This window comes from Uloborus diversus, chromosome 6 (assembly GCF_026930045.1).
Source record: "Uloborus diversus isolate 005 chromosome 6, Udiv.v.3.1, whole genome shotgun sequence".
Taxonomy (NCBI): domain Eukaryota; kingdom Metazoa; phylum Arthropoda; class Arachnida; order Araneae; family Uloboridae; genus Uloborus; species Uloborus diversus.
In genome coordinates, this window is record NC_072736.1 from 150,150,993 (window position 1) to 150,173,918 (window position 22,926).

The window sequence follows — 22,926 nt, forward strand, 5'->3', positions numbered from 1 at the left end:
CGCATAGCGCCTAGACCGTTCGGCCGATTTTCATGAAATTTGGCACGAAGTTAGTTTTTAGCATGGGAGTGTGCTCCTCGAAGCGGTTTTGCTAAAATTTGATTTTGTTCCTTTTCTATTCCAATTTAAAGAACATTTTCCCGAGTAAAATAATCATAAGATGGACGAGTAAATTACCAAGTTATCATAACGTGGAACCTTAACATGGGCAAACCAATTGGTGAAAAATTCACCATACATTATTTTTAAATATACAGGCGAACCAAAAGACCTTTTACTTTTCTACTACGGACAAAGCCGTGCGGGTACCACTAGTTTGAAATAAATTTGAATCAAACTGCGTCAATTTAGTAAACAACGTCAAATAAGGAACGTCAAAAAAGTGCAGACAATATATTGAAGACAATTTTCATTGATTTTTAAATGAGGAATTAACCTCTAGTTACAAAACTCTGACGAATAAGAGATTGTATAAAGGTGGTTGAAATATTTTTTTTACAAGTGCTATCTCTGTTCTATAAGTAAATTGTACATGATATAAATAAAATAGTTTTTTCTTTTTTTTTTTAATATTCTTCACCAAGTGGATCTCAAAATTTTTCATAACTTTGAAAAAGAGAAACGAAAAATTAAATAATTTTCATATATTTGTGAATTATGTTTACTACTGAAGAAAGATCGGCGTACCTTTTGTATAAAAATAAAGGAATTTTTTTCCTGGAGTAGGGGAGAAAACCAAAAAGAATAGGACGAAAAAAGGAAAGAATCAGCTGCATTTGTATGCCCAAATAAAATGAGAAATCATTTCTAGCCCAACCAGTAAATGTAAAGAGTCCAAGCTGCTATTTCTACTGCAGCAGCTAGAAATAGGATTTCCTTTTTTTTTTCGGTGTATTAGTGCATCTATCTCATTCCTTCCACAGTCCCATCCCTCCCTGTTTTCCTTCCAAAAATGATACCTATTTTTTCTAATTATCTTTACTAATAATAAAGCTCAAAGTCAGGATCTCTGTCTGGATGTCTCAATATCTAGATGTCTGTGACGCGTATCATTTAGTAGTATTAAAAGATCACGTGTTTCATCTTTTGCATGTGCGAGACAAACGTTTTTCCTCTCTCCTGTAAAGTAGCGATTATTTACAGGAGAGACTTACATTAGTCTTTTTCTGAGGTACAGAATTAACTATTAGGTTTTGGTCAATCTTTGCTGTGTGTCTGTCTGGATGTCTGTGACGGGCATAACGCCTAGACCGTTCGGCTGATTTTCATGAAATTTGTCACACAATTAGTTTATAGCATGGGAGTGTGAACCTCAAAGCGATTTTTCGAAAATTCGATTTTGTTCTTTTTCTATTCCAATTTTAAGAAAAATTTACCAAGCAATAATCATAACGTGGACGACTGCAAATTACCATAACGTGGTAGACGAGAAAATTATCATAACGTGTAACATAGGAGAGCAAATGAACATGAGCAAATTGGAGAGAAATTCCTCATCCATTATTTGTAAATATACAAGCTAACCAAATGATTTCTGAATTTTATACTACGGGCAAAGCCGTGCGAGTACCGCTAGTTTCCTTATAAAACATTCCAAAAAACTTTTGGAATTCAATTCGCTATATGTTTATTACAACACATGTTTTAATAAACTTATATTTTCTCAGCGAAAATACGAAAAAAGCTACAAATTTAGGAAAATTAACAGAAAAGTAAAAATTTCCAACATAAATTTGGTACCGTAGCCTCATTTATACCATTCAATTATCATGAAACCAATACTTAAAATCTAGTATGTTTTTTGAAAATCTATATAATATGAAGGTCAATAATTGAGGCCCCTAGTTTCAAAATCGGATACTTGTAGGAGCGGACAAACGCTCAACTTGTAAAAAGTCCGGTTTTGAAACTGAGGCAGACCTTCCCGCCCCATTTCAAGGGGGAAAGAAGCGGTTTTTGAACCTAATATTGAGCAGGCAAATAGGCCTTATGATTCTCTACAAGATTAACAAAAAAAAAAAATCGAATTTTTTGCAAGTATCCGGTTTTGAAACTAGGGGCCTCAATTCATACTATTAATTTTGAAAACATTAACAAAATATATGAATCAAATTTTCAGATTAAAAGAATATTTCAGAGTCAAAAAAACTAAATCACATTATGGTAATTTTACAGGAGAGAGGAAAAGCAATTTTTCTGGCCCATGCAAAGGATGGGAGCGCGCTCTTTTAACAAAGTTAAAAAATTGAAAAGTTTTTTTTTTAACTTCCTTTTACAAAAAAGGAAATATTGTATTCACGAAAAAAATTTCACTCAAAAATCGACCTCAATTTCCATTTTGCTCACCCCCGAATAAATGTGAGTTTTTTTTTCGACTCGACCACACGTGGATAAGTGCCTAAGAACGTATAGACACGCGAAATATCCATAATGACGATTCCCGAGTTAGTTATAACGAGTTTTCTCGTGACGTCTGTATGTACGTACTTATGTATGAGCGTATGTGCGGTTTTTTTTTAGAATTACATTTACATGGCTCGATGCGGAATAGGCTTCTCGTACAATCCACTAATAAGCGGAAAATTCGAAATTTTTGGACTTGCGTCAGTCTGGCTCTGAGGTACAGCTAGTACTGTCGGCCCCGCTTAATAGAATATCGTCGGTTCCAAGAAATATTATTCGATTAAGCGGGTATTTGATTAAGCGACGAAATTTTGTTTACCATTCTAAATTGACAACATTTGTCTTAAAACGTAATCAATACCTATATGAATCAAATAACTATAAAAAAAAGTTTTTGAAATAAGGGGGGTGGGGGGCTAAGTAAACAACAAAATATTTTAATAATTTGTATATAAATAAAAAGTACGTGTGAAAATTATAATATACTTGCTTACAGTTTGAGTTGTGAAATCTCTGTTTTGGCACCTTTTTTCAGAACAATATTTTTTGAAAATTCTGTAATAGTGAATTGCTTGCTCAACGTATTTGGGAACACTTTTCAAATTCCTTTTCTTCCCTCCTCGTCTACCATGTTTTATATTTACTATTTATAAACTCAGTATTGTCTGAAATGTGTATACAGGGAAACCTGAGTATAACAATACTGTCTATAACGATAAACTTTTCTATAACGATATTTTCCTTGGTCCCAGAAAAATGTCAGCATACAAAATCAAACTGTCTATAACGATAACTTGTCTAAAACAATATTATTTTAGGCCCTAACAGTATCATTGCAGACAGGTTTCACTGTATTTCTTTGTGTTATTTAATTATCGACTGCGCTGTTTATTTATTTTATTTTACTTTATTTATTTATTATTATTTTTTGTAATGGCAACGACAAAGGAAATGAGATAGACAAGAGGAAATGTTTTGATGGAATATGAATGTTTTTTCTTGCCCGTTGATGGCAAAAAATATTTTTCCATTTTTAAGTCAATAAATAATTGCTCGTACATAACTTATTTCTAATTTATTCAAAAATGTTCTCAACAAAAATATTTCCTACAGCTGATAAATATCATTTGATTATCCGGGGAAATTAGTCGATTAAGCGGGGATCTTTAACATTGCGTCTATAGGGAAATATTCGGTTCCGGAAGGTTTTCTTCGTATAAGCGGGGTATTCGTTCATCCGTTACCCTATTAAGCGGTACTGACAGTATTACATTAAGAAACGAGCTGATGTGTACATCACATGACTTCCTTTTACCCCAATTTAATGTCATTTCCCCATTACTGGCAATTTTAATGTGATTCAATAGTTTACTCTCTAAATATCACCAACAGTAGCCAAATTAAAATCAGATTTTTTTTTACAAATCTCCAAATTTGTCGCCAAGTTGGCGACAAAACTTGGCGACCAAAAGACTGGCAAAATGTCACCAAGTGTCCGCCAAATTATAACACCACTTGAGTTTACATCGAAATTAGCAATGATTACCCCCCAAAAAAGGGCAAAAGACCCCTTTAGAAACACCCGAAAGCAACCAAAAGTGGAGTTGCAGAACTAGATCCCACTAGGAGTCTACGTACCAAATTTCAACTTTCTAGGATATACCGTTCTTGAGTTATTCGACATACCGTTCTTGAGTTATGCGACATACTTACGCACATACATACGTACATACAGACCGTCACGAGAAAACTCATTGTAATTAACTCGGGAATCGTCAAAATGGATACTTGCCATGTCTATACGTAGTTAGACACTTATCCACGTGTTGTCGAATCGAAAAAAAACCTCATCATTCATTCGGGGGTGAGTAAAATGGAAATTAAGGTCGATTTTTGAGTGAAAGTTCTTTCGCGAATACAATACTTCCTTTTTTGTAAAAGGAAGTAAAAATAGTACAACGAGGAATCACGTGTAATAAAGAAACTACATGAAAAGTCTTACAATGTAGCAGTAGGTAATTGCAGCCATAAACAAAGAAATACTTTTATAGAAAGCCATACAAACAACACTAAAGAAACCAGCGGCTCCAGAAGCGTATTAGTTACATGAAATGAAATATTCCCAGGCGCTTCCAAGATTTGTTTGTGGACAATCAATCAAATTAGTCAGAAGAAATGCATGTATATTGGTCAGTTTCAACGAGAAATGTTTTTTGTTAGAAATAATCAAGCAAATAGAAATATGTCAGTGAAAATATACATTTTTCAAACTACAAACTGTTTTCAGTTTCTTTGTTTCTTTTTTTTTATTTTCTTCATTAATAATTATTAACAATATTAATTAATAATAATTTCAATGTGATATGCTAAATTAAAGCTGAAATTTCTATTTTAAAAATGTCAAACATAGTGTATATTAGGGTGGAGTGAAAAAATTAAATTCTCGAATTTCGAAACGCCTGGGGTCTCGAAAGTTGTCTTTTAGCATCAATAGGTAGCATTTAAAATGTTAGCCTCCTAGGATAATATCTTTAGGTTCCAAAATAGCCCCAAAAAAGTCCGAAAGAGCAAAAATTCGACCTTTTTTTGAATTTTTTTTACGAAATTTAAAATGCATAATTTTGAAAATACTTGCATGCGTAAATGTTAACTCCCGGTTTCATAATTATTTTCTAGAAGTTTAAGGTCAATAGAATTATCTCTTTAGATTTTCCAAAAGTCTCAAAATAAGCAAAAAATCCACTTTTTTCTTCCATTTTCACACGGTCTTGCAAAACAAAAATATGGTAAGTGAATACATTGTAAATATTTTAAACGCAGCGTCCAAGCTCATTTATCAGTTATATGTTTAGTGTCCTATTTAGATAGTTCATTACATTACATTTAATAACTTTTGCTATTTATCATTATTGTAATTTGTTATACAATAATGGTACAATCCAATTAACAATCACCCAACAAGAACAATTACTTTTTGTTGCCAGAAAAAATGTATTGGATATAAAATTCCGTAAATCTTTTTTACCAAATTCTGCTTTACGCGAGCTCGAATTAAGTTTGCTCAACTTACAAACAAGGCCACCTTCAATTTAGGGTAGGCTTGCCAGATTTTTGAAATGTTCATCCGAGACACCGGAATATCCCTCCCCCCCTCCCCCGTCGCTAGCATTCAAATCTGTACACACCCCTGGCTGATTTTCGGAGCGTTTCATAGGACAGTTTATTCTCAATGCTATGAATAAATGGTTACTATAATAATGAACCTAAAACAGGGTTACTAAAAAATGACATAAGCAGAAAAAATTGGAACATTTCACTGCCACGATGTAAATATTTACAATTTATTTAAGTTAGAAAATACACTTTGAATGAGAAATAAAAAATTGAACAATATTTGGATATACTTTTCATTTTATGGAAATTTTTCATACAGTCTTTCTTGGTTTTAATCTTGTAAAAATAATCACAACCAAATCCGGTATTAATTTTACAAGTCAATGTTACAAATGATAAAATAACTATCTCTTGACTAATAATAAAGCTGAAAGTCTCTCTGTTTGGATGTCTGTGACTCGCATAGCGCCTAGAGCGTTCGGCCGAGTTTCATGAAATTTGGCACAAAGTTAGTTAGTAGCATGGGGGTGTGCACCTCGAAGCGATTTTTCGAAAAATCGATTTTGTTCTTCGTCTATTCCAATTTTAAGAACATTTTCCCGAGCAAAAGTATTATAAGATGGACTTGTAAATTACGAAGTTGCCATAACGTGGAACCGTAACATGGCAAGCCAATTGGCGAGAAATCCACCATCCATTAGTTGTAAATATATAATCGAACCAAAAGACCTTTAATTTTCTGCTACGGGCAAAGCCGTGCGGGAACCACTAGTCTTAAATAATCCTTCACAGCTAATTATTTTTTGGACTTTTCGGTCATTTATAATAAAATTTTATGACTTCCGGGACGTGAAGTAAACCGGCCGCGACACCGGGATTTAGTTTGAAAACCGGGGCTGTCCCGGTCAAACCGGGACGTCTGGCAAGCCTATTTTAGGGTGCAGTGAAAAAAATTAACTTTGAATTTCGCAACGTAGAAGTGATTTTCCACGCAAGTGAAAAAGGGCAAAAAAATTTTATTACAACTCGCGTTGAATATCATTATACTCTCATACAAGAACCGGACTTAAATAACACAAGACATATAACACTTCTGCGCGTAGAAACTGAAATGAGGTTGTTTCCTTCGGTCAAAAGTACTACTTTTAGTCACTGAAATTGATAGAGTAAGCAAAAAAAAAAAAAAAAAAACATGGACCCAGAAAATACTTTTATTTTCCCAACAGTTATTTTTCAATTAATTTTTTTTAATGTCCGATTTTTCAAACAAGGCGTGGTCTTGATGACGTCACAAATGATGTACTTTCTGCGCATCTGTCTGCCGCGATTCCACGTTATGATAATCAAGAAGCAAGTTTAATATTGCGCTCTACGCTTGTTATTAACCATATCGTTGCCAGTACACGTGAGTAAAGAAACAAATTAAATATTACGTTCTGCGATTTCATCATTTGTGATGTCATCGGCAAAAGCGTAAACAATGAAACGCACCTATTAAAGTAAATTTTTAAAAAATATTAAACTTAGTCAAATTATTTAAATAATGGCCAGATTCTATGTTTTTAAGCATGCACTTTCAGAAAAAAATACTTTTAAATTTTTGGAAGCGACCCCATTATACAATATAACATTGTTAATCTTTTAACAACTTGGGTGTTATTGTTGAGACGGTACCGACACCAACGTTGGTGTGACAGGAGGTGTCATTCGTCGTCTAGAGTTAATTGTTTGCTGTATGCAAATAAACTTCCATTCGTTGAGACATTTAATGCAACATTTGAACGGAACAACGAAATGAATTGAAGTCTTTTCATTCAGTGATTATTAGAAAAGCTATTACAACCTGTGAAAATGTAACACTGGTGAATTTGAAAAATATACAGGGTGTTCCGTTTTAATATGCAAGACCTTTATTTTCGCATCCGTTAGTCCTAGATGTATACATCCAATTTCAAAAATGTTCAAAATCAAATGCAGAGTTAAGCTATTGAAAGTTTGAAGCAAAAATAAAAATGACTCAAAAAATACAAAATTTAACTTTTTATACGGGCCCTAGGTCCCCTAATTAATGTTTAGAGAAATAATCTCCATTGAAAATTATTACTGACCCAAAAAAAAAACCTTGACATTTGTGCGACCAAAACTAAAGGAGATATTCTAGTTTGAAGTTTTAAGGGACCATACAGAAGATGAGATTGGAACTTATCGCCCTTTCAAAAGAATGATAGGTCGTCAAAGTAAAAAAAAAAAAAAGTATTTATTTTTACTTTCTTTTATATCTAATATATAGAAGAAAGTATTGGATTCGTACAAATTTTCGAATTTCAAATTTTGACGAATTCGAACGTTTTGAGGTGTGCTGAGTCCATTTCGACCATTTTTGAAAAATGTCTATCTGTCTGTGTGTCATATATGTGAGTGACCAGTTTTTTGTGGCCGCTCTACAGCAAAAACTACCGCATGACATCGAACGAAATTTGGTATAGAGTGGCCCCTAAAAGTGTTCGTACACCTACGGCTTTCAATGAAATAGGGCCCTATCCATTGGTTAGAGTTAATATTTCGGATTATTTAATTATAAGATCTATGATCCATTTTCAACAAAACTACATGAAAAATTTTAAAAACATATTAAAACTTAATTTTTTTAAAATGAAAAATCAAAAAGTGCCGGAAATTTTATCTCACAAAAGTCTTCGTACACTTTAAAAAATGTGTATATATTATTGAATAATCTAACTTTTTATTAAGTTATTATTTAGTAGAATATCATGCAGTATCAACGACACCTTTTAAACGTCTGAGAATAGATATCATTTTTTGTCTTTCTTCTTTTTGCGTAATTTCTGAGTATGTGTTTAACCACACTTCGAGTCTTACTGTTTCTAGCTCTATTTTCGTTTTAAAGCCGTATTTTCGTAATCTAGCCTCCGAATATCTCTAAATATGTTACACTAGGTGCAAATCTGTAGGTTGAAGGGGTATTTTCTAAACTTAAGGACAATTTTTGAGGCACTAGACGCAAACGTTGAAAACCGTGTGCTTCTTATCGTTGTCTTGATTTTAAAAAAAAAGTTGTTTCCGATAACTAAATTTTTGGTTAAGAGTTTAAAATTGGTTTTTAAAATACTTAAATGAACAGCATGATTCATTATTTCATCAAAAAATTCCATACTACCAAGTCCTGAAGCTGACAGGCACCCTCACACAAGAACACCTTCACCGTCCTGATTAACTAGTACAACTAAGTTCTTAAGATTAAGTTCTTAATTTTTTCTACTATTTCCAATTATACAACAATTTAACCCAAAATGTTGAACTTATTTTTATCTGTAAGTAAGACGTGATTCCAAAACGTTTTCAGCTTATTTATCATTGATTTTGCGACGAATAGCGTAAGCTTTCTGTTTTTCGCACGGCAAAAAAAAATTCTGCGGAAGGAGGTCCCATTTAATCCAGCTAATCAGAGAACTTGGCGAACAATTTTAAGTAAAAATTAAATATAAAAATTTTCATTTAACTCTGCAGAAACTTTTACAGCACTCAAATGTGTATTTTTCACAAATTTTTTAACTGTAAATCTCCGATCACGCTTTGTCCACTTAGCCGGTTGACCTTTTCTTACCTTGTTTTCTGTCTGATTCTTTTCCTTAAAGCATTTTATCAAGCACTTTACTATAGAATAGAATAAATTTACTAACTTAGAGACATTTTAAACCAGTTTACCATTACTGTGAGGAAAATATTCAAATTTTGAATGGTGTTTGTTTGTCTTTTTACGAATACCAGCCATTTTAAAGTAATAAGCACAATATTTAGGAAAAAATAATCAAAAAATTAAAGCTAAATGACTTTTAAGGGTCAACACAATGCAAAAGTAATATAAAAACTACATCTGATAATTTTAATCGTGAATTTATTCGAAAATATTTGAGTGTACGATGACTTTTGTGGCGTATTATTTCTTTGTCTCTTCGTTTTTTGACCCATTTCAAAAAGAAAATCCGTCAATATTTTGAAACAGCTACAGAGTGTTATTTAGAATGACATAGGAATGATGTGAAAAAATATTGGACTTCTTATTCGAATTCAGTATTGCGTTATTTTGGTTTTACTAAAAAATTTCTAAGTGTACAAACACTTTTGGGAGCCACTGTATGTGCCCTTATGTGAACTTGTGCCCATTGGTTTTTGGCGCGAATTCCTCCAAGGGGGTGGAGCAATGGGACGTTTCTTGAGTTATGTGTGCCTGCTATTCCCCAAGAAGTAACTTGCAGAATCAAACAAAATTTGGTCCATATGTTGCCCGTAACAGGTACAGGTGCTGGTTCAATTTTGGTGTCAATAGCTCAAACGGGGGTTGAGTTATAGAACGTTTTTTGTCGTCAAATGTGACTGCTGTATCTGAAGAAATAATGATTGGAATCAAACAAAAATTTATCGACAAGTAGCTCTTAGAGGGTATAAGAGCCGATTTTATTTTGGCGTCAACAGCTGAAAAGGGGGCGGGGCAATTGAATGTTCTTTCTTTACCATTGTGAGTACCTCTTTTTGTACGAAGAATAAAAGGAAGTTACCATTGTCTTATTGTAACTCTTTCCACTGTAGCAATCTACAAAAAACAACTGATGGAAAATAAGAAAGGAAGCACTTTCACACTTTTACGCAATAATGTTTCAAAAAGGAAGTTTCAGCTAATGAAAACTTCCTTTAAGATTGTTTACCATAATTTTTGACTACAATTGAATTTCAATTCACTGTATATGACTTTCAAAGTAAATGTCTGCTGTAAACATTACAAAACGTTCATATTTAGTAATTTTTATTTTTTGATGGCAACTAAAAGGGCGAACGAAATGTTTTTACTTAAAAATAAATCTGCAACAACATTAATTTCAGGTAAACATAAACTACAATTGGACAGCAAAAAGTAGTATGAATTTTGGCCTGCAAATCCGTTGTTTATCGAAAGTATTTATTTACATTTATGCATTGGTTTTGTTTTGGATTAATATTGTTTCCCTTTCCTATTAAAACTTTTATATACAAGCTTTGAGAAAGAGAAATTTTACTTTAACTGAAAGTTGAGATATTTCCCAATTTAGAAATTTTATGTTTTCTAAGTGAATAGTCAAAATGATGCAATTTTGTTCATAACGGAAGGAAACTACAAGAAAAAAAAAGAAGGTAAGATAATTAACGCCATGTCAACTGAAAAGTTTTCAATAAGAAGCAACATGAAATGCTAATCAACATGTATTGTTTCACTTGAATTTCTTTTTTTTTCTTAATTATGAAATTAAAATTTTTAATATTATAGACTTTAACCCTTTTAAGATCATTAGAGCTCAAAAGTAGTATTTGAAGATTGCGATATTTTCAACAAAAAATTGTTTATTTTTTCACTTTTTTTAGTGTGAAGATTCTGATGTCCACACTAACAAAAAAAATATATATTTAATGAATTCGGTTAATTATAAAATAAAAATTCAATTTTCTCAGAAAATGTTTATAATTTCTTCCTTTCGCTAGTAATCACATAAATAAATAGAAACAAACTGAATTAATAAAAGTTCACGGCCCATGAATAATATAAATGTGCTTATAAGCTAGATTCGTTTTTTTTTTTTTTTTTTATCTATCCTAATTTCTTTTCTAATTTATTTTACTTTATTTTTTGTGATTGTAAAAAAAGGAGAGTTTAGCAACTCCGTATGTAAAAGCAAATTTAGCGTAAAATCAATGGATAAACTCTTATATAGATAAACCAAATAAGAGATGAGCTTTTTGGAAAATAACTGAATTCTTACCCCGATCTTTGCAAAAATCAATTCCCATAAATGCTTAGTACCACTCGTTCCAACTTTTACCTCCAGTCATTTGCTTAGACCTTACTAAAAAAAAAGAAAGAAAAAGAAAAACATCTCACGCATCAATCAAACAAAGACATACATGCCAGGAATAACAGGTATAACAAATTTCATTTTACGCCTACTCAAATAAAATTCCCTGTGAAGTTCCTCAAAAGACAAGAAAGCAATTTACTCCTGTATTCCGCTTGTACCTCAATGTACAGGAAAATACTTTATTCCTGTGTTTTGTGTCCAGAAATACTCGAAAAGCAAACATTTACAACAGGCTCTCCATTTTCAAAGATAATGCTTTTGCTATTGTTGAAATATCATAATGGAATCGCCGAATGTGTTCGTACTCACATCGCTGGTTTTTGGTTTTGCGCTGTGAGCAAGAACACAGCACTGCTACCTACACAAAAACAACCACTTTCCTCTCACAATTCCGGATTCAGAAAATTCTCACTCTTTAATATTAATCTATCTATAACTTAAACGTTTGCGCTGCATTTCTTAAACATAGTTCTCAGCTTTTCCAATGTCAAAAAAATTGCAATGATTTTGCCCTTTTGAACACTCTTCATACTTTTCTATAATTCAGATTCTTTGATACATTTTTCTAATTTTGGATAGTCTTTTGTTTTAGCCCCACCAATCTTACGAAATTTGTTCGAATAAGTACATGAAGCATAAGCCAGTTTCATAGATTGTCTTAATAAAGTTTAATTAAAACGATCTCAATATGCAAATGAAAAATATATTCGTGCTTAATGTATTCAAGTAGTTCATGTGGTTTTTTTTTTGAGCAATCACGATTGCTTATTGTTCTCATTTGACCGTTTTTGAGGTCCGTGCCTTTTTCAGCGTGCACCAGAAGCCTCTGCAGCACCACCGCCCACCGTCCTCTGCAGGCGGCGCGGCGCGGCTGCTCCGGTCCTGAGCTATCCGCTTTTCCTGGTCGGAGGCGTCCATGTCCTACACGCACGCCCACTCACAGACATACACACACACACACACACGTCTACGTGCATACACACAGGTCTACGCACACGCACAAGCCTACACACTTACACACACAACTATGCACACGTAACCGCCCAGGAGGAGAGGCAGGCTTGGGGGGGGGGGGGCAGGAGCTATTTCTAGAAACAATAACTCCAATGAGTAGGGTCCTGTCTCAGTTCGTGATTGTGAAAAACATAATTTGAATTCAAAATTTCAGAATTCAAATTAATTTTCTTTTTTAGATGTTTTTTATTCCTGTCCAGATATGATTTTTTTTTTTTTTTTTGTGCGTCAAACCTCAACTGTATTTACATTTATTACTTTTTTGATTTGATAAAAAAAAATTCTTGTTGCTCCGGAATACGAGTTTTTTTTTTTTTTTTTTTCTTTTTGCTTGTTTTACGTAGTGGACTTCAATTTTACTTTTTTGCACAAAGGTGACTAATAAAGTGTTTGGTATTTTCAAGGGTTGAAAAGAAAATGATTTTTCAGAAATTGAAGTCTATTTTTAATTTTAGAAGTAAGTTCAACTGGCATCTAAGATATTCAGCCAACATGTATCTGACAACCCAATCCATGAGTGCCTGCCCCAGGTCTGCTTCACTGGTGAAGAATTTCCCCAAAAATGGGTGTGCAGAGAATTAAATAGGTGCTAGTTTGTAGGCACAAGGTAAGGTGAGGAAGGAGAATGGCACAGTCCCCCAACCAAGTCTCCGTTTGGTACCAAGGCCACCCCCACCGAGAAAGCAGCAACGTACAGACTTGGATACCTAACAGCATGTGTGGAACCTTAGAGCAGGAATCAGTAGCTGGAGGGAGGAAGTCCAAACATTGGCCTAAAGAAAAGCTGAAGCAAAGATCTCAAGTCACATGGTTGAACTACGATGGAAGGAGGACACATTTTACAAGAAACTGGTGAAATAAACCAGATTTCTTCCAACACTTTACCTTAAAACATATCACGTGACTTGGGATCTTTGCTTTAGGAAGCGAGAGCTTCACTCTCTCCACCTTTAATCCCTTCTCAATGTATGGAAACCATTAGCTTAACCTGTACAGCTAACCTCAGCGGTTCAGACTAAAAGTTTTCCTCAGTGCCTGCGTTTCAGCCTCTGTCATCCAAGGCCTTAGGTTTTTTTTTTTTTTTTTTTTTTTTTTTTTTGCTTTTTTGAGACTTGCATTTTCTCTTCCAGTTGTACATGTTTCGTTCGAAAGGTGTTTAACTGTTTGGCATACACGTCATCACTTCTTTCAATAGCTAAGTCAACACGGCAAAAACTTTATTTGTTACATTATACAGGGTGTTCCGTTTTAACCTGCAAGACCTTTATTTTCGCAACTGTTAGTCCAAGATATATACTTCCAATTGCAAAATGTTCAAAATCAGATGTAGAGTTAAGATATTGAAAGTTAGAAGTGAAAATAAAATAAGTCAGGAAATACATAATATAACTTTTTATACAGGCCGCAGGTCCTCTAAGTTATATTTAGAGAAATACAGTCGAACCCGCTTAATGGATTAGCCATTTTGCCACGAAAAAAATTCTAATAAACGGGATATTCCATTAATCGGGATAAAAATAACACATTACATTGGTTTGATACATTGAAAATGTATTATATTAAGCGGGATATTCTTTTAACCGATATTCTAATAAGCGGGTTCGACTGTATTCTCCATTGAAAATTATTACTGACACTCAAAACTTGACATTTGTGCGACAAAAGTTCAAGGAGATATTCCATTTTAAAGTTTTAAGTGGCCATACAGAACATGAACTAGGAACTTATCGCCCTTTCAGAAGAATGACAGGCTGTCAAAGTAAAAAAAAAAGAATTTATATTTTTCTTTGCTATTCAAAAAGAATGCAAATCTTATGCCGTGATACGCAAAACATGCCATTAAACCTCGAAAATTTGAAAAACCACACTCTGTGCATACAAATAATTTTAAACATTTGTTAACCGCTATATTTTCCCCCAAAAGGTGTTATTGACGGCGAGTGTAAAATGGTGTAAGTCACAAAACGCTGCGTTTCATACCTCGGTGAATATTGGTCTCGCGAATGCCAAGTTTTTTGTGTCAGTTTTAGTTTTTAATGGAGATTATTTCTTTAAATATTAGTAAGGGGACCTGGGACCCGTATAAAAATTTAAATTTTGTATTTCTCGACTCATTTTTATTTTCGTTTTAAACTTTCAATACCTTAAACCTGCATCTGATTTTGAACATTTTTGCGATTGGAAGTATGCATCTAGGACTAACCGTTGCAAAAATAAAGGTATTTCAGGTTAAAATGGAACACCCTGCATAAATTTAACCTAGACGTTCCCAAACTTTTCTGATTCGCGGCACCCTTTGAGGTTTTAGAATTTCCTCACGGCGTCTAGTCTATCTCTCTTACATATGTCATATGTATGTGTTGGTATCATGGACACGCTTCTTTCTGCGGAACACATGGGGGCCATGGCATCCAGTTTAGGCTCACCTGATTTAACCCAAGCATTGTACGTTGTTGAAAAAATAAAATATTCCAAAGAAAGGAGTCTATTGGAACTGAAGAATTGTCTTATTTTTAACCCCGACACGCAAAGGAATACGGATGGACCGATCTTGAAAAAAGAAGTTTTTTTCAAAAGAAGAGTTGATCGAGAGTGTTCTTCGCTAGGTTGCATCTTTGGATGACATTTAATTAACGAAGATATTAAAAAAACCTCTAAAAGGTTTTTCGTGATTTTTGCAATGAAAATATATTTAAAAAAAATTTTAATTTAATACCAAAGCAAAGAGATTTTTTTTTACGCGTCTGATAGAATGTGTTTGGAACTTCCATGTTTCATAGAATTTGAAGTATAACTTTTTTAAAAACAGATTTTAATAACGGCTAAGTCTTTATTCACGCGATTGATCACCGAATTCATTGTTGGCCGACAAAGAACTAAAACGCAATGATTTAAAATTTTTGTCTGTTGCCAGTTTCTATTTGTTCGCAAATAAAATAATTGAAATTGATTTTTAATAGTATAAGGCTTTTAAAAGGATTTTCAACTTCTCCTCTTGATTCCACAGTTGCTACTCAGTCGGGGTTTTCTTTTTTTTTTCTTTTTTTTTTTTTAAGATTTAATTTTATATAGCTTGTTCTCAGGTTTTCTTCTTCTGAACTTCATTTAATTTGAATTTATTCAGAAAATTTGTCCTTTCTTCTTCCTCAGCTTGCTCAACAGAGGATGTCCTCTTCATCTCGAAGAAGATCCGACGATTATGATTCGGATTCAAGATGGCAACGTTACGAAAATGCCTCACTGGGGAGTGAGGCCGAAGGAACGAGAAAAGAAGATGAAAGCGAAACGACTGAGATAGACTCTGGAAATGAAGTCGAGGCATACAGAGGCAAAATTCAAAGAAAAAACAACCATTCAAGCAGAAAAAGGTACTGTGGAGAGATTTCTACTTTGGTATTAACGCATTAAACGTTGAAAGAAAATGAAAATAAACAACGTTTTACCACAGAAAGTTTCAGATTATTGCATGCAAGTGTTTCGGGGTTTCGAGGAACCCCTTTTTTAATGCAAAATAATGAGCTTTTTGGATGTAAAGATATCCGATACTTTAAGAGGAGTCGGTACCCTGTACACACGTGCTGTTAATTTGCAAAAATTTTTGTGCTTTTTAACAAACAGTTGTAATGGTAGAAACTTGCAATTTTCAATGTTTTCAAAAGGTATCTAAGAGTCAACTGAAGGGAAATTTTAAGGCAGTTCTATTTATTTCATAATATATTAGATGCTAACCAATAGTCACTTTTTAAATGAATAAAAAGTCCGTTTTCGGCCACAAAAATGGCTGTTTATGAAGTACCTGGACGACCGAGCCTCGCTCGGCTTTAAAAGAATTATGTTTTGTCAAATTGTGTTTTTTTAAGGTTCAATACTTTTCCAAATATACTTAAAAAGCTTCACGTTAACGAAATATTATGTACTCGACCTTCTTATAACACTAAAGTACCAAACAAAGAAGATTCTGAATGTAATTAAATCAACATTTTGCTTTAAACTCTCTGTTACGTTTGTTTCCACTATACAATTTTCTTGTCAGTAATTAAAATATTTTGACCTTAGTTTTGCTATGGTGAAATCGGTTTTTAACCGAATACTTCCTTTCATACTATGATGCGTTTCACAATTTTATCCCAAACGAGAGTGTTTTTTTTTTTTTTTTTTTTTTGAATAAATACTTTTAGTTTTTACGCCAGAAAATGCTACATACAGCATCATATCCATCAAAACTGATGATGCACAAACCATTCAAACAAATGATAACAACTGTCTTAACAAAACATAAACAATCTCAAGACATACACTTCTTCGAAATAAAATTTAGATGCGTGATTTAAAAAACATGTTAAACTATTTGAAGTGTAAAAGGAAAATAAATAAATAAAATAAAATAGGATGGTCAAGCAATAGTTTCACTTAAAAAAGAAAAAAAGCCTTACATCGACTTACATAATGCTTTTGAATTTGTTTTTAGCCAAGTGTGTTTGAAATTAGCCAAAGTGGCCAATATCAGCCAAGCCTGGCAACCCTAAGCAAGTATAAAATTTTAAAGCGAGAAGAGACAAATTTTCATTGTTATGGTTGCAAATCGTCTGCCTGATGCGTCAACTCACAGTTTACTTCAAGGCTTAACTCAATTTGACTTTATATTAAAAAACTGTTTTTTGTAAAAAAAATCGCGTTTTTACAGAAAAAACACTGATGTAGATGAACTTAGAATGCAAAACTACAATTAAATCCAAAATTTCATCCAAATCGTAAGAGCCGTTTCCGAGATAAGAAATATATATATATATATATATATATATATATATATATATATATATATATATATATATATATATATATATATATATATATATATATATATATATATATATATACCCACAAGAATTGCTCGTTTAAAGATATAAGATTCATAACCTTGCAAGAGTGCATTATTGCTTCTTTAAGGGGTGTTTCAAAGCACAAACTTTATCAACACAGCTTAAAGCTATCCTAAATGATTGTATAAGTGAATTTTTAAAGCGATTAGTTTAACAATTATTATAGTGAAACCTGTGTAAGTTGACCACTTGCGGTGCACTACTTTAGTGGTCAACTTAAACAGGTGGTCAACTTACAAAGGCTGATTAGTATGATAAGGGCTGATTCCGTGCCTGAAAACAGCGGTCAACTTACAAGGGTGGTCAATTTTAAAGGTTTTACTGTACTCATATGTGTTCTCAAACATCATTGACTCATCGATACGGGCGTGTATATAAATGTCTATAGAGAAAAAAAATTGTAAAGTGTGTATAAGTGAATCTTGAAAAGGAGTAATAAGAGTTATCACTCATATTTGTTTAAAAACTTTTGACACTTCGATACCGGGATGCACTGTAAGGGAAGATTTTATTTGTACGTTATCATATGCCTCGTGAAGATGTATCAATGCAAAGAGTAAATTGCATAACTAATAAAATGGGCAAAAAAAGTTAATCTAAAGACATATTTAACGAACAAATGCTTAATAACTTTACTTTAGAAAAGTCCACTTCAAGTGCATAGTTACCGTAAAACGGTACAACTTTGTACCAAGGGGGCAACAATGGGCCGCTGTTGCCATGTCGATGATTTTGCTCTCTAGTGGCCTCTTTTTTTGAACTTATGAGCTCCAAAAAAAAAAAGATTTAATCACCAGGTAGTGTTACCATTTAGGTAGCTAAAGACGCTTTATCAGAGATTGCCATTGTTTTTTTTTATACCTTAGATAACTTAGTAATTTTTAGTGCGTGATTCGACACACTCATGGAAGAGCCAAAAGTCTCCTTTGGGCAGACCACTTATACTGTTTTCCAAGATCCAGTAAGTTCAGATTTGCTTTATTAATTTGTCAGCTATGAATTAAGCCGCTTGTTGACTTAAAATGTTTCATAGTTTTCACAAGCTCTCAACAGTTATCGAAAATGGAATGTTGGGGTACAACAATGGGCCACCTATTTTTCATGGTTTTTAGTGACTTGGAGCTTCATTTTATTCTCTGTAGGGATGCTTTCGTCATATTTTGTGTTATTTATTGTAAATAATGGCAAGAAAAGACAGAAGAAAGCTTAAGGGTCGCCCTATCGCCAGTACTTCTAGGAGTTTTTGAAGAAGGTGCTGACTGAAATCCGGACCAAATACAAACTGAGATAATTTTTAAAAAATATTTATTTTGATGAGATTTGAAATAGAAAATGTGATTTCGCATTTCAGTTTTCAAATTTTATTTTATTTTACTTTATTTCTTTGATCTCGTTCAAAATTGGTCAGACTTACGTATTTTCTGAGACCAAAGTATAGGTACCTAGCCTTTAGTTCGTGAGTTTTTCTAACGACCAAACGGCACGACCTTGAGGGTCACGGATTTTGACAAAATTCTAGCTATAGGTCCATTTCCACTAGGTATGAGTGCAGGTAAAGCGGTTTGACTGCATAGGCCCTGGTTTGGCTGCAACGAGGGCTCAAAGTTGCTATTTTGGCCCTAGAAATGCAATAGCGTTTCCATTGGAATTTCAGACTTCGACACTATGATCGATCTCCCATCATCTTTGGCATCTTTTGTTAGTAAATTGAGTATAAGGGAGAACATGTATTTTTTTATGGGCACTATCTAAGTTATTTGAAAAGTCGAAATGATCTTGCTTTTTTTTTTTTTTTTTTTTTGTGTGTGTGTGCCATGTGCAATAAATCAGAGCTTTTTCTCCTCTCCATTTTTGCTTATCAATGTGGAGTATCTTTGATAGCAGACGATAAATATCCAGTTAAAGTAAATGTTTTTATTAGCAAACGATAAATACTTTTTACTAGCACACGATTAATATAAAACGAAAATAATTAGTTTCATCTGCAAACGATAAATATCCTGTAACTATGTTATATTGTCATTCAAGGGATTGAAATTAAAAGTAGTAACCAATTTAAATTTGAGAACCGCTTATTAAAAATGAGGATCCAACATAATTAATTTGAAGGTAAGCATGCAAATGGCTCATACTGCAGTACAGTAGCAGAAAAATGGATAAAAATGGTAATTTTAAAGGAAACTCTGTTGCATTCTGGGTTCAAATTATCAACTTCTGACCCCCATTATGGCCAAATTAGAGCCTATGCAGTCAAACCGCTTTACCTGTGCTCATACCTAGTGGGAATTGACCTATATCTAGAATTTTGTTCAAATCCGTGACCCTCAAGTTCGTGCCGTTTGGTAGTAAGCTTTCAAATGTTTCTATGTCAAAATCTAGGCAGAAAATAAAGAACGTTACCTTCGTTTACTACGTTGAACTTTATTAATCACTCGAGACGACAAGTGATAATTAAGTCTTAAAAAATTGAAAAAATAAGGTAATTGATGGACTAAAATAAAATTCTTTATACAGTTTGAAGCAGAGGACAACTTGTAGTCTCAGACGACAATAGACCAGAACAAGTTTTCAATGTGTTTTTTAGTTAAGTTAGTTGTGGCCCAGAGCCGAAAATTTTGTGACACGTTTAAAGCTTTGTATTAATCCTAAAGGTAGCAACTTAGAAAATTTGTAGATATATTAGACGACATAATGTATTCATATTTATTTTGAAGTTTTGGTCGTAATATTTTCATTAGCACTAAAGTTATGGTGTATTATGTGTGTTTAAGTTATTTCTTGTGAACCCGTAGATACACTAAAAGCTACACATCTGAAAATGAAAATTGATCAACGTGTAAGAACATGCATCAGTTTAAAAAATATTTTTTTTAAAGAAATCTTGTTTAAACTGTACGATTTTCGCCCGAAATTTACTTTTAGATCTACCTAAAATTTAGGACATTAAAAGTGAATTACACAAATAACAACAATCTAATTCAGAATTTTAAAGAAGCGTATCCATAGATATTTCATGAATTTATTTGCATAAATACCATAGGCATACATGTTACTTTACAACATATTTCATGACAAAAATTGCTGTTTATTTAGTATGCTTCTTTCTTTTTATTCGACAGGCGCCAAACACTGAATGCGCGAGAGCGGAACCTGCGTCGCCTGGAAAGCAACGAGCGAGAGCGCATGCGCATGCATGGCCTGAATGACGCATTCCAAGCTCTTCGTGAGGTCATTCCGCACATCAGCATGGAAAAGAAGCTCTCGAAAATCGAGACACTGACTCTTGCCAAACACTACATCATGGCTCTCACCAACGTCATATGCCAAATGAGGGGAGAATCCTTACCCTATAATCTAGGAGAAGAGGGAGAAGTTGGTGATGAGGAGGATGATGAAGAAATGAGTAAAATCCGTACTTGAAAAATTGATGTACACGAAGTCAATCATTCCTCAAATGTGTCTCTGTGTGAGTGTCTCGGCCGTGTTATTACTGGATAAATGGCCTATTTATCGTCAGCTGATGTGATTGTCCAGCTTTTGGTGTTCGGTGTCATCTTATGCTTTTTGAGAAACTCAAGCTATGACAAATGTTGACACAAAATCCACAGGCCGTTGGAAATGGAAGATTTTTTTTTTTTTTTTTGACTGCTATTCGGGGCCGAATCAGATGTTATCTCAGTGAAATATTCATTTCATAATTATTTTTATAACATACGTTTTGCAAGATGTATTTTCGAGTGTTTATAATGCGTTTAAACACTGAGGCTCTGTATTACTGAAAATGTTTTATCTTCAAGTACCTGCAATGGAGACACTATTTTTTAAATTTTATTCAGTTTTACGTTATTTTATAACTAAAATGTGTACTCAAAATTAACATTTTGCCAGTTAAAATATTGTGTACATAAAGTCAACCATTCGCAAATGTATCTCTGGGTGAGTTTCTTGGCCGTTTAGTTACTGAATCTAAATGGCCTATTTATCCTTAGCTGATGTGATTGTCCAGCTTTTGGTGTTCGGTGTCATAATACGATTCTTGGAAAAAATCAAGCTATGGCAAATGCAAAGCCAAAGGCGGTTCGAAACAAAAGTTTATTCTGGCTGCTACTTCTGAACTGAATCAGATCGTATCTCAGTGAAATATTTATTTCATAATTATTTTTCTAATGCACATTTCGGAGAGACAGGTTTTCAGGTGTTTATAATGCATTTGAATACTAAATGTCCACATTACTCAGAATGACTTTAAACCGCGAAACGCCTGAAATTGATAAAATACTTTTTTTTTTAATTCTAATGTCTTTAAAAAATTAGCAATTTGTCAATAATAATGTTATTTCAGTTGCAGCTGCATTAGTTCAGTTGCATTTTCTGTCACTGCAGTTGCATAGTGTTATTGTAATATCGTCGCCTCAGAGCAGCACTAAGATATCTTAGTGTTATTTCTGGGATTAGATATCTTACTGTTGCTCTGAGACGACGATATATACTTTAAAAAAATGATATGTATATTGGTTCAAGCTTATGCAAAAATTATATGCTTCAGCGTTTGATGCTTATACAAATCTGTACCTACGTTCACCTAGCGTTGTAAAATGAACTATAAATCGTGTTTTTTTTTTTTTTTTTCTTTTTTCACACCAAAGGAATGAACTCTTTGGAAAACATAAATTGCTGAAGGAATTAAATAATTGAGAAAAAACTACGTAAATTCAACAAAAAGTAAACTTTTAAAATTTCCATTAAAGTGTTAGAACCTCATGAATTGTATTTAAATTTAAAGGTTTCTGAAGCAAAGCATGTGCGTTTGTGAAAAATATTACATGTTGCATGTATGAATAGAGAATTTGTACTGAAATGAATGCACTGAGTACTGAAGTTACTGCGTATAAGTGAATTTAAATTGTTCTTTAAAAAATATATTTTTTTCTGATTGAGATTTTCTAACTTCGAAAAACGCTTGAACTCCGAGAATAATGATTTCAATACAGTATTTTATGCTTTTGTACGTAGTTTTTATTAGAATACTCGCGGGTATAAAATATTTTCAACTTAAAATGTGTTTTTAAACGTAAGTCACTGTTTTGTAATAAATCAAAGTTATATGAATGTAAGAATGTGTATTTTTTAAATAATCAAAGCGTCAGCTCAGGTTAGAACACCTTTTTAAAAATGCATGCTGAAGTAGAGCTATTTTTGAATATGATTAGCAAACGAAGAAGAGATTATATGCATGAACGAAACAATGCGGGGATATCTACGAAGCACAATTTTGCGAAAAATCGTGGGAGTGACAAAGATGTATTTTCTTTTAAAGTAATAATAAATTAATTAAGAGCTAAACCTACTTTTTCAATTTAATGTATACGCGTCAAATTCCCATTTCACATTGGAAACACGGTTGGAGCAATTTAATTCAAAAGAAGAAAAAGTTGCTGTTACTTGAATCCGTACTAACATCTGTTCCATAAGAAAGAAAGTACTGGTATGTGTTCCAAATCTGTTTCAAAAGTACAGAATGTATCCAAGTCAGGATCCTTTTTGAATTTAAACCTGGAACCACATTTGAAAACTGAATGGGAGTACATTTGAGAACAGATAGAGGCCAC

The 22,926-nt window shown here is 33.2% G+C and overlaps 1 protein-coding gene across 1 annotated transcript; it reads left to right on the plus strand.

Moving 5' to 3' along the window:
• The first annotated feature begins 15,602 nt into the window (after positions 1–15,602).
• Positions 15,603–20,917, plus strand: LOC129225029 (protein dimmed-like). The gene is made up of 2 exons (XM_054859576.1): positions 15,603–15,805; positions 20,437–20,917. The coding sequence occupies exons 1-2, from the start codon at positions 15,603–15,605 to the stop codon at positions 20,735–20,737; spliced, it is 504 nt and encodes a 167-aa protein (XP_054715551.1). The 3' UTR covers positions 20,738–20,917.
• The last annotated feature ends 2,009 nt before the right edge of the window (positions 20,918–22,926 follow it).

Bases quoted from the DNA above. Each gene is read 5' to 3' on its own strand.
- LOC129225029 (XM_054859576.1), top strand. From the start codon at position 15,603: ATGTCCTCTTCATCTCGAAGAAGATCCGACGATTATGATTCGGATTCA. The intron at 15,806-20,436 runs GTACTGTGGAGA...TTTATTCGACAG, and splicing joins AACCATTCAAGCAGAAAAAG to GCGCCAAACACTGAATGCGC.